Raw genomic sequence first — 12,713 nt, 5'->3', positions numbered from 1 at the left:
CTTTTATGTGAATTAATATTCAGTGCACGTGTATGGAATGAATAGAGAGGGGCACCGGCCGCACGGCGATTAAAATCGTCTTCTCAGCTGTCACCGTTTTGATCTGACGACAACTTCCAATTTCAACTTTCAATCACCTTCACAAAGCTTATAAACTTAAGCTTTCTCTGTTAAGATTCATACTTTTAACGGTTTAACCCTTTCTTCAACGAAACTCGACATCACCTCATCCCAAACTAATCCACTTCTTGTTAATCAAAACCAAATGAATCTCCCAATAAAAGTGTAAATGCTCCAAGTCCGATAATCTTAGATCACAAAGTCAAGGAAAAGGAACCAAAAATTTCTGATTTTGTTTGGTAAAAGAAAAACTGATGAAAATCAGAACACTTTAGTATTTGAATCAAGATAGCATCATAGCAAAGAGTTACTACTAAAACAGAAACAAAAAGTAAAACTATAATTTACAGACGGATTGAAAGAGGAAGAAGCAACTTTCTCTCATATTTCAGAAAGAAGAAGTGGGTCCCGCGAATTTTGGGTTTAGTTAACGTAGAGGTTATAAAATATGTTGATTGGAGTATTTATTAAGATAATCATTTACATGCATTATAAAATATGTTGGACTAAACCTATATATATCAACTAGTTATGTTTCTAATTTAATAAAATATATATGAGTAACTAATGCCAGACCAAACTGAACATTAGATAATTTGTTTTATATATATGAAAGTGGTTATGATATAGGTTGGATCTTGTTTTATATATATCCCACGCCACAGTGTCTACTGCTTGCAATGCAAGAGGTTGGATATTGCCATCCCGTCGTTCTGATATAAAGTTAGTTCTACACACTTTTTATCGACGATCCCCTTGCCAGGAAATCATTTGTATAGGATGCAACTCTCTAACCTTTCATGTTCATTTATGATATTAACATTTTTAGCCCCAAAAAAAAGTGGTTATGATACATATATGATATATATATATTAGACCTGCTCCGAGGTACCCATATGTTATCACGGACCAAAAATTTCAGCGTATTTTTTCTCATGCCGTTTAATATCTCTAAGCATTCATGGAGATCAGAATTTGTGACTAACATCACCCGTTCTTCTTCATCATCCAAGTATATATTTCAACTGAAATGCACACTCTTGCAGCTTGAAACGTTTAGCAACTTTTTTTTGTAGAGCTGATAACACCCAACAACAACATATAGATCAAGCTTAAAACGTATAGTGTCGTCTATATAAGTGGCTTTTACAGTCAATTATAATGATCCGCCTCCGCTCTCGCCACTATTGCTATGAGTTCTGAACGTTTGGTTCGGATCTTGTTCCATGGAAGTAAATTTCCAACCACAGTCGCTCATGAACCATTTGATGAATCTGACATGCTGCTGGAAATTGATGGCTTCGGCCAGCAATAGCATTAATACATTCGGTTCTTGTATTGTTCCCATCATTTGCAAGTGCTAGAGAGCTCAAGAACCTACAAACACAAAGGTCTTTATCCTTCTTACCTTCAGGTCGTGCTTGGTTTGTTTCAATACCCTCCTCCAACTTGATCTGGCAACCTTCATAAGACTTAACTTTCAATGCATCTTCATCCATATTACACTGGCTTCTTACAAATGCATCTTCATGATATAAGAAGGCAGACTCTTTTGAGTACCAAACTGTTGTATAAAAGGACCAACTGCTACGAACTCCCATGTACCGAGTCAAACAATTCAGTCCTCCTTCTACACCTTGAACAGAGTCCAGCGCCGTCTGTATTTTTCTTAGTGACCTATTCACTTTAATTAATTTTGCGAGATGGCCACCTCGTGATTCCATGAAAAAAGAAAAAATTGCGACATAGCCACCTCGTGATTCCATGTTATCTGCATATCCGTTTTTTGTGTAGTCGGAAAAAAGCATCTAAAGTAATATATAGTTTGCAAGGGAAACAAGCAGTGAACACTAATTCTCACCACCAAGGCTCTTTGCAGTATCCTTTAAGCTCCCAGAGATGTATTGATGGAGAACATTTAAGCTTACATTCTTCTTCGTACCGCTTTTCTTCTTCTCTGATCTTCTTACTCCGCAAATTTCCTACAAAAGATGTAAGAGCACCGAGCCCGTGGGTTTATTCCATATTTTAGTGCGTAGTGTTTCACTTCTTCACGCATAGATGGTTGTTCGCATTAATATTTTCAACAATGGAAAACAAACTCGAAATGTCAATCAAAATGTAGATATAGGGAAAATGAATGCATCTCTGCTTTGCAACCTCTAGACAAAAAAACATCACCAAATACATGGTAGATCAATGGTTCATGAAGTTGCTTGTTATTATTTGATATACCAAATACATATTTTTTTTGTTTCAAATGTCAAATTTCATTTCAACAAAAAAATAATAATTGTTCACATTTGAAATACCACTCAGACGAAGAACTGAAATATTTTTTTCCAAAACAAAAGTCTACTGAATCTTACGCAGGCTAGACTTGCATTTGCATTTAGGGTTTTTGTTTTCTTTTTTTTTTGTAAAAGAAAAAAAAACCCTAAAAGCAAATATCTTTTGTTTTCTTTTTTTTTTTGTTTTCTCATGCATGAAATATCTTTTGCACTAACTTTTTGTATTTTCATTATACAATCATATATAATTTGCTAGGTTTGTACCAAACTACCAACTGAGGAAAAGATTTAGGGTTCCACATTTCACTTGACAGCACTTGACAGCAAAAAGAAAATATATTTTCTAATGAGTTGTACGCATGCCTTTGTTTGTCAAATATACATCAACATTAATTAACATACACTTTGAAGGCTTAAACCAATACATACTCCTAAACACATAAAAAACATATGAAGAAAACAGACACACGCGAACACACACAAAAACCGGTGACAGAAGTCACCAAACAATAGTCTACTTTACTTGAGTTCTTGTAGTGTTCGCAGATTCCACTGACACGTGGCGGTCTGCGATTAATTTTTTTTTTTAATCAGACAAAAAGAAAAAAAAATTAAGAAACCTAAAACCTAAATTACCGATAATCATACTCTAATGGTTGTACACATCTTGAATGTGTGTCCACGTTTCAGTTAGTGGCCATCATTTAGTATATCATCATCCATCAAACCTAATAAAAAGTAAGGCTTTTCAGTATAAATAGAACCCAGTATTGTCATGTAAATGTGGAGACTAAGTAGAAAATAAGTCAAATTTAAAGTAGCAGAACAAAAGAAAAGAGAAAGAAACAAGATGGCGATACTCTTTTGATGATCTTTCTATTGATCTCCACAGGTAATATAAAGGGAAATATGTCTGTATAACCAAGAAAAAAAAAGCATAATTTATGAAGTAGCCAATTTCCCTAATATAACGATCCATAGTGTGTTTTTTCTATAATATTGTCATCCTACCCTTTCATTCAACCGGAAAAACCTGCAAAAAATTATAATCTAAATTAAGAACTAGTGATTCTAAAAAAAAGACGTGATCTTTATTTACTCTCACATAGCTAACAAAGCAAATGGTAAAATATGGAAAGATCAATAGATTCATCTTCATATTTGAGCGATTAAGACGCCACCGATTACATTCTTGGTGAGTTTGTGGAGAAGAAGACCATTATCGAAGGCTCGGTAGGTGACAAAAAGCGTGAGTAAGACGGCACCGTAACGACGGTAAAACAAAATCACATTGCCTATTATGTAAGTTGTTTTACTACTCTTAAATTCTCTGACTTTCCATTCATTGTACGTCGGAATCTAATATTGTAAAGTAAAAAAAACCTAAAGTTTGGGATTTTCTATTTATAAGAAAATGGTGTTTGTATTCCATTTGCCTGACAATATAGTTGACTGTGTATATACATGGAATAGACCCGATGAAGATAACTATGTCAACCTCTATTACTTTGTTTGTGTGAATTTGTAAATAAAATATACTATATATAAGTAAATAAAGTATGTCTATTTCCATAATATATAAACTATATTGTAATGGGTGACTGTGTTGTATATAAATGGAGTAGTACATATATCTGCCTACATAGTATAGTAATTATTATGTTAATAGTATAGTATATGTTATAGAAGTGGTTTTCAGTTTAAAAATAATGTATGTTGACATCACCACATAATTAATAATCATAATTTAATGTGATGTTCTGTGATTTATGGAATTGTTGATGAAATTGTCTCTGTTGATGGTGAAAGATTGTGGCGAATAATAGAGTTTTGAAGACTCGTGTGGCGAATGACATGACTTTTTCAGTGGCGATCACCTCCATCTATGCAATCGAAACTATTGTATTCGATTATACCGCAATTGTCCCTCTTCTCATAATTCTATGACCGTATGTTCTTCTCTTCTATCTAGTGAATCAACAACAAAAATATTTTCTCCGATGCGGTTGCATGTACTATCTCCACTGATGTCGTCATATACACTTATTTTTTATTTTTGTGAATGACAAACAATATTGAATGTATTGACCTTTCCATATTTTATATTGATGTGTATATGATTTTGTAAAGATAAAATAGTATATTAAACGCAAATGAAATAGAATTTATTATGGCATCAGATAAAACAGAATACAATGTGATATTGAGTCGAATGATATTCATATAATGTTTCTTTAATATTACATAAATAATTTAATATGACACAATTTTAAGTACTTTTTAAATTTTGATATTTGGGTGGTTTATCTTTGGATCAGGGTTTAGTGATTTAAGTTTAGGGTTTACTATTTAGAAAGTGAGGGAGTATGGTTTTGGGTCGGCATTAACTTCTTCCTTGCAATCATATATATTTCATAATCTCACCGATAGGTACTATGTTATTTATTTTATTTCATTCTATTTGGGTTAAATGATTTATATTTAGGTTTAGGGTTTATATTTGAGTAAGAGTTTAGTGATTAGAGTTTAGGGTTTAGTATTTAGAAGGTGGAGAAGTATGGTTATGGTCGACGTTAACTTCTTTCATGCAATCATATACATTTCATAATTTTACCAATATGTACTATGCTATTTATTTTGTTCCATTCTATATGGTTTTTGGGTTTATATTTGAGTTTATGGTTGGTATTTGTTTTTAGGGTTTACTGATTAGATTTTAGGGTTTAGTATTTAGAAGGTGGAGAAGTATGGTTATGGTCGACGTTAACTTCTTTCATGCAATCATATACATTTCATAATTTTACCAATATGTACTATGCTATTTATTTTGTTCCATTCTATATGGTTTTTGGGTTTATATTTGAGTTTATGGTTGGTATTTGTTTTTAGGGTTTACTGATTAGATTTTAGGGTTTAGTATTTAGGGGTTGGGTGAGATTGAGATAATGTTTAGTATCTAAGAATTGTGGTTAGGGTATGTTTAGTATTTAGGGATTATAAGTAGAGTTATAATCTTATACTACCTAGGTGATATGGAACAGAACACTCGTGCATATGTATGTAAGATATACGTGGATGGTTCCTCTTTTTTTTATTTGGAATAGTTTTCGGTTGCTCTTGACCTTTTATTTGGAATAGTTTAAATTGTATTAAGGTTTACATTTCCATATATGATTTAGTTCTTATTTGATAGAGTTCAGTTTATTTCGTGATATATACTATTTTACCATATAGAATAGTAATTCATATAATTTCTTTGTCTGTTAAGTTAACAGAAGTTATGTAACGCGTACAATTATTATCCACTCATGTCGCATCATTCTCTTACATCATATGCGTTAATTATGTACCACAAAAAACAACTACGTCGTTTACTTTAGAAATTGTAACTGACAACTTGTTACGTGAAGGGGTAGGACCGGAGAGAATATGACCAAAAAATCTTAACATTTAATTATGTCAAAATCAGTGTTACCCACTTAATTTTATACTAAAATATAGCTATTCAGCCGATAAGCCCTAATATAAACTAATAATTTTTACCAAAAAAAAATATAAACTAATAATATATGAAGTAAACAAAATAATTCAATTTTCAAAACTTTGCAAAATATGTTTTATCAATACATGATTTAAAAATATATTTATATCTATACATATATGTGCATTTCTAATCAGGGATACCGAAAGGAAAATCTCAATGCGAGGGAGAAGTTCTAAGCAACGGAATACCCGCAGGGACCTGCATGCAAGGGTTTGGAACGATTATTTGCAACAGTGCTTGCAGTGTTCGAAATTATCTCCGCGGCCAATGTGAATCAGGAGTTTGTAATTGTTACCGTTGCCCAGCTTAACCCTAGGCTTGTGCTGCTCGGGGGAAATATGTTCAATCAGTTGAAGTTTCATTGATCTTTGTGTTTGAATTTCTCTATGTGCATGTGTGTTTTAATGTTTCGTTGTATGGTGTGGATTAAATAGCCGTTGGTCTGGCTTATTTAATAATAAATTTGTTGACTATAAGTTGGTTTGCTATATATTTTTTTTTGTCTGGTTAATTACGTTACTACAAACTATATTAAATAAACGATATTACAACTGATGATTATACTGGATTATGAGGATTCACGTCTGATTACATCACCCTAAACCACTATAATATTCATTCTTGACAGTATTCTTTGTGCCATGCATGCCGAAGATCTCTTGTAAATTTTTTTTTCTAAATTTCTGAATAATTCTACTTCTCTCAGAATTGGAACCTAGACCTTTTGGTGTAGAAATTGCGTCGTCTGAGATTCGAACCCAGACCTGGGTTTGCTATATATTCTTTCCGTTTAAAATTAAATATCATTTTTTCATTTTAGAGAAAAAATTCCGTTCTAAAAATCAATATATTTTCAATATTGTTTTGTATTAATTTATCTCTTTTGCGCCAAACTAAATTATACAACAAATAAATTATATATTTTTTCAATATTTAAATAATGGAAAACTGAATATTTAACTATTATGAATCAGAATATTTAATTATGTGTTTGTGTTTTAACATTTTGTTGTATGGTTTGGAATAATGGATAAAATAGCTGTCGGTTTGGCTTATTTAATAATAAAAATATGGATTATTACGTTGGTTTGAAATATGTCTCCATTTCAAATAAATTGTATTTTTAAAGTAATTTTTTTTTGTTATAAAACAACGGTATTTCTATACAATATTTTTATTAAAATTATCTTTTTTGTTCCAAATTAAATTAAGAAAAATAATAAATGCTATAAAATTTCAATAGTGAAATTAATATATGTGAAAATAAATTTGACATTTAAATTGAAACGGATGGCATGTCTTTTTTTATATATTTTTAATCTATATTCAGAAAGAAAACCTACATTTCTCTATCGTATAAGTACAGATCAACCAGCTACATATTGATAGTTAGTTGCAGTCAATATATTTGTTTTGTTACTATTTATGCTTCAAATGATAATACATGAAACTGCATTGCACTGTAGTTAGTAATAACAATTTTGTTTACATATATTTATATATTTTTATTTACCATTTAGAGACTTACTATTTTACTTATCCTATATTTAGTTTTCTTTCATATAAAATTTTCTGTTTTGATGTGACCAAAATTTTATATTTGATATTTTATAATACTGAGTTTTAGTTGTGTGATCATATAAAGTTATGTTGCTACAATAAAAATCAGAGAATTTAAAATAATTGTAAAACTAAATGACTAATTTCCGAATCATTTCTGTGAATTTTTTTGAGCCATAAGAATAAATAATCTATATACCAATATATCTTGTAATTATCTTCAATCAAATCCCATTCAACAAGTCAACTGATTTTTAGAACAGAGATTCAAACAGTTAAAATAGTATTGTTGAGGTAAGTTCTAGAGCACATGGGTTTAGATTCGAAAACCATCGTACGGAAACGTAAAAATTGGTCCCCGTAGTAAAAACGACAATAAAGAAGCAAAAGTACGATTAAAAGTGTCAACCTTCAACTAGTCACGGGGCCAAATGAAATCTACGTGTTTGTTTGTTTTTGAAATATGAATATTTGAAAGGATAGGGGGTGCTTTGGTGGCGCTTCTCCGGAAGGGGTGTGTTCTTCCTGTCTCGGTGCTCTATATGGGTGCTTGGTTAAATAGGTGTATACGGTCCCGGGTTGGAGGGTTAGAAGCAGCAATCTTCAGTCTTCCTTCTCCAAACGACGGCATCGCCGGTTGTTGTTCATTCCTCGTGCTGCCGGTGTGGTTCCTCTTGGGTGGGCAAGCGAGTTCGAGATGTGATTCTTTGTGGGGGTTGTGGCATGTGGGTCGATCAGAAGCTGTAGGAACCGTGTGTTTCAAGGTGTGAGGGCGTCTTTCTCTCCGGTAGCTCGCGGCAACTGGTTTTTTCACTACGTCTACGCCTTCTCCTCTGGTCCATCCTTGCTTCGGTGTTGTCTGGTTCTAATCCCTCTCTCTTGTTCTTTCCTACGGTTCTATAATCGCTTTAGGTTCTTCTGTTTAGATTTAATTATGCAATTCCGCTACTTGTGTACTGTGTAAACTTTGTCTCAAACTGAAAATCGGTAATAATACTTAACATTTTTACCAAAAAAAAAAATTTGAAACGATGAGTTTTATTTCCTTACACTATACATACAATATTTTTCATACAAATAATTTCCTTGCACATTCTTAAAAAGATGAGTTTTATTTTTATTTTGATTTCATGATTTCAATTTTTGAGCCTGATCGGATACCCAAATGCTTGAATACTTCGTTACCAAGCCTACCATTGATCCCTTCCTAATTTCACTGCAACAAAAAAAAAAAGAACAAATTATGGAAAGAAACTAATCCTACTAACCAGTTTTTTGACTGAGAGAGCTACACTAGTTACAAAATTAGATCAGCATAAATCACAATCCATACCAACAATCCATATTAACTTAAGATGGTATAGTGAAACATAAACCAACATAATATTCGTTGTATAACCTGAAAAATTCATCTAAGAAAAAAAAAACCCTGAAAATTCCAAACGATATATAACGAGGCAAACTGAAATACATGTATCAAAAAGTTTATTGGAAAAGAAAATTTCGATTAAAATGTTCTTGACTCCAAAATTAATCTTGTACACATTTCTTTTGATCGCCTTTTTGGTCTTTAACCGCTTCTTTCTATCTTTAGGACCTTCTAGTGTAATCTCCAGCCTTCGCATGAGCTTCAAACCTTTCTTACTTTGTCTTCAAGGTAAGGTCTAAAGTGTACAGCTCTTCTAATCCTTTTCATTATCTACATTGATCATGCCATAGGCTAGGGATGAAGTTCTTCAAACTAGCGAGTATCCCAAATCATATAAATCAAATCATAACACAAGCAGCTGAATATATATGTCTTTAAAGTTAATTGGTATGTTTTTTTTTTGTCAGCCAATTATAAATACCAGTGAAGTTAATTGTTATGTAATCAAATTAAATCATGATTTAGATCCAATGTATATAATCTTGAATTGGTTTAAGTATATTGGTTTTTGAATCATATGCACATAGGAATATATAATCGAATCATTAATTGTGATTGCCACATGTATATCTAAAGGGTTATGATAATATGTATATAAAAGTTCTTGTAGTGAACTTTGGTTATAAGAAAGTTTATATATATGAAGGGTTGTGATACTTAATATGTATATGAAAGATCTTGTAGTAGTGCTTATGATTGAACATTGGCTTTAAGAAAGTATACCATGCATCTTAACTAATGTCATTCTTATAATATTTTGAAGTATCACCTGTTACAAGATCAGTATAACGCCTGACTTAGTCCTAAGCAAGCAAACAGTTTTTTTCCTCCACTAGAAGAGATACTTAGCTATATTTGGCAGGTGAAGAGCTGAGAAAAACAGCTGCAAATTTTTAAGGTCTTTGACGACTGAATGCATTTTGGGCAAAACTCATGAACTAAAAATTGCGAGAACACACACACTACGATACATGCAAATGTAGAATGGTTGATTCAAGAAGTCTTAATTTCAAACCCTTTTAATTTAAGGCATTCTTCCTAAATCAACTTATAGTCAATATCTCGAGACTATAAGTCAATATATCGAGACTAGATAAATCTAATGACCAATAAACTTTTTTTTCTAAAACTTCAAACATATCTTAAGAAGAAGCCCACAGATTTGAAAATAACGAACATGTTGCAACTCTTATTGAACCACAAAAAAAAAAAACAAAATAACGAAGAGATTGATTGAACTAACTAATTGTATAGTTGTAGCTATAGACGGGCTTCATTTCTTTTGTGCGAGTAGCAAGTAAGAACATAAAAATGATAAAAAGATAGATGTGTTTGCTTCTATATTTCTCTCATCTATGACATCAGAAGACATAACCATCAACACAAAAAGAAGAGTTGGTACTTAGAAAAAGAAAGAAAGAAAGAAAGAAGAAAGAATGATCAACTAACAGTGGCAAGATCTACTTTCTTCAACTAAAAGTTGATCTAAAACTCTTTCATGACCGAGAATTCCAAGCTTTGCGCATTTTCTGTGAAAGATACACAGTTGCATTAATAGCACCAGCAGCCAAGAAGCCAGACACAGCCTGTCTTGCGCTTGAAACCATTACCCTTCGCTTCATTACCTTCTCCATACATTTCGCAGCTTCTTCTCTTGAACCTATACAAACTTCCCTTGAAACTCTACCTGTACCATTTCAACCATCAATTACTATCCCTCCATTTCGTTTTGTATAACTAGAGAGAGCAGAGTTGATACCGGTCTCACTCAAGGTTTTCTTTTCCCCAAGTAACTTCCTCATTTGGCTTCTTACTGATGCAGGAAGAGAAGAGACCAGTGAGCGTGATGATGAAAGGCTAGAGTCCTGTCCACAAGTTGGTATCAGAACAATGACTGACAGAATCTCAAGACTGAGCCAACCATATATGTATATAGCTCTGAACTGTGTGTACCTGAACTAAATTAGTTTCAGCAGATGAGAATCTCAGTAAGTTTTTGGTCTCGCACTCTTCAAGAAAAGGCTTATACATTGACTGGAAAAGATCAAACTGCCCCTTTACAATCTTGTTCACCTAAAAGACAGGAGATTGATTGAACTAATGGATCAGAAATCTGTTCATCCGGAACAAGTTATGAGAACAATTATCCACAAGTTATATTAACACATGTTATGACAAATGTGAACAGGACAAGGTTTTCTCTCACTTTATTAGTGTCCTCTGCAAAAAGCATTCGCAAGTCTCCCATGTAAGAAAGGCTGCATATTTTGGCGTATAGATCTTCCTGCATAAGAGTTGTGTTAGTGTAGAGCCTCATAAAACTTGATTTGAGCACTGAAAAAAAACTCTTAAACCTCGGTGAATTTTGAAGGCAAGAGAAGAAGGGCTGCAGATACTGCGGCTCTCTTATTAACAGAGTTGACGTCTTGTATGTCCAGATTATCAACAAGCAAATGAACCTGCAACCAAGAGGCAATACTTCCCTATTACAATCCTTGCACGGTGAGAAGACCAAGCAAATGACATACGGGTTTTTGTAAACGGCCACTCAAGTAGAATCTGTTCCAGTCCAGAATGTCCTGTACTAGGTCATTCATCCGAACAACCCCATACTTGAGCTTCTGCAAGTAAAAAAATGGCTTCAAATGAAATAGACAACAAAACTAGAATGCTACAGGAGGTTCTTTACCCTGTCGTTCCAACTGACAAATGGGTTGAAGTGAACTCCAACACCTACTTTATCTGCAACTTGCGTAATCTGTGAAAAGAGTGTGTGTTCATTCATTGTTTACTTAAAAAGCAACGGAAGAGTATGTGTGAGAAAGCATACCAGCCTAGCTCCACCAAGGTGAACCATCCATGAAGCATAGTGATCTGAATTCATTTTCAGATTCTTGATTCACAAACAATAGTTAAAAATCCGCCAGCCTATAATCTATCTACTGAAAGTGTTTCTTGAGTAGAGAGACTCACTCACCTGAGAGTGCCATTGCATGGGATCAGAAACGCCAAGGATGTAGTCCACCATTTTAGACTGCATGTCAATCAATCAGAAAGTGGAAATGCTCTCTAATCACACAGGATATTAAATTAAAAATACCTTATCTTGGTTATTTGGGTGCAGCGTTGAACCGTAAACACAACAGAAATCCACAGGGGGAAGAACAGTTAAGAAGCTAGCTAGCTCATCTCTTTGACTAGTTTCCATTTCCAAACTAAATTCACCAGAGATGGTAAACTAATCTGTTTCGTTGAGCAACCTTGGCGATCTGCAGGTCCACGCTCAAATAATCGGATTTAAAAAATAAAAAAAAACTAAATATTTTACTTATTTCAATCCGTAAATCGAATAATCTACTTAAGATCTATCAAGTTTGGGGCAAAAAAACATCAAGATAAACGAAGAAAATTGCTCTAAAGGCCATCAAAAATCAGTCAGCTGTCGCGTATTATATATAGTTGCAGAGAAACCAAAAAAACAAAAAAAACCTAAGGAAGAAGAGGAAACGTAAATGACGATTCTACCCCCACATTAAGAAAATAACAAAATAAAGTTTTTAAAAAAAATCTGAGCTTCGAAGCCAGGTTCCTGAATTAGGTGAGAAACACTTTAACCACCAGACCAAGCCATCCTTCTTTTATCAATTTTCAAATATGTCATATATAACCAAACACAAATCTCCGATTAATCTAGTATAATCCCCGATTAATTGATTCGGCACTAGGTCCTATCCGACCGCACGCGTTACGCCTAGCGAATTTCCCAACA

General features: G+C 33.1%; 1 protein-coding gene across 7 annotated transcripts; it reads right to left on the bottom strand.

The window, feature by feature from the left end:
* Positions 1-10,201: 10,201 nt before the first annotated feature.
* On the bottom strand, positions 10,202-12,368 carry LOC106309910 (phosphatidate cytidylyltransferase, mitochondrial-like). Of its 7 annotated transcripts, none has more exons than XM_013747060.1 (10): positions 12,045-12,368; positions 11,918-11,978; positions 11,775-11,818; positions 11,634-11,702; positions 11,473-11,565; positions 11,299-11,403; positions 11,151-11,228; positions 10,898-11,017; positions 10,704-10,809; positions 10,202-10,631 (listed from the first exon to the last, which is right to left on the bottom strand). In XM_013747060.1, the coding sequence occupies exons 1-10, from the start codon at positions 12,150-12,152 to the stop codon at positions 10,441-10,443; spliced, it is 975 nt and encodes a 324-aa protein (XP_013602514.1). In that variant the 5' UTR covers positions 12,153-12,368; the 3' UTR covers positions 10,202-10,440. The 7 variants fall into 7 exon arrangements, with proteins under 7 accessions (XP_013602514.1, XP_013602513.1, XP_013602516.1 ...); XM_013747059.1 differs by having other exon boundaries at positions 11,473-11,562; positions 11,775-11,837; positions 11,922-11,978; XM_013747062.1 differs by having other exon boundaries at positions 11,473-11,562; positions 11,918-11,921.
* Between the last annotated feature and the right edge of the window lie 345 nt (positions 12,369-12,713).

Source organism: Brassica oleracea, chromosome C8 (assembly GCF_000695525.1).
Source record: "Brassica oleracea var. oleracea cultivar TO1000 chromosome C8, BOL, whole genome shotgun sequence".
Taxonomy (NCBI): Eukaryota; Viridiplantae; Streptophyta; class Magnoliopsida; order Brassicales; family Brassicaceae; genus Brassica; species Brassica oleracea.
This window is presented reverse-complemented; position numbering and strand designations above follow the sequence as displayed.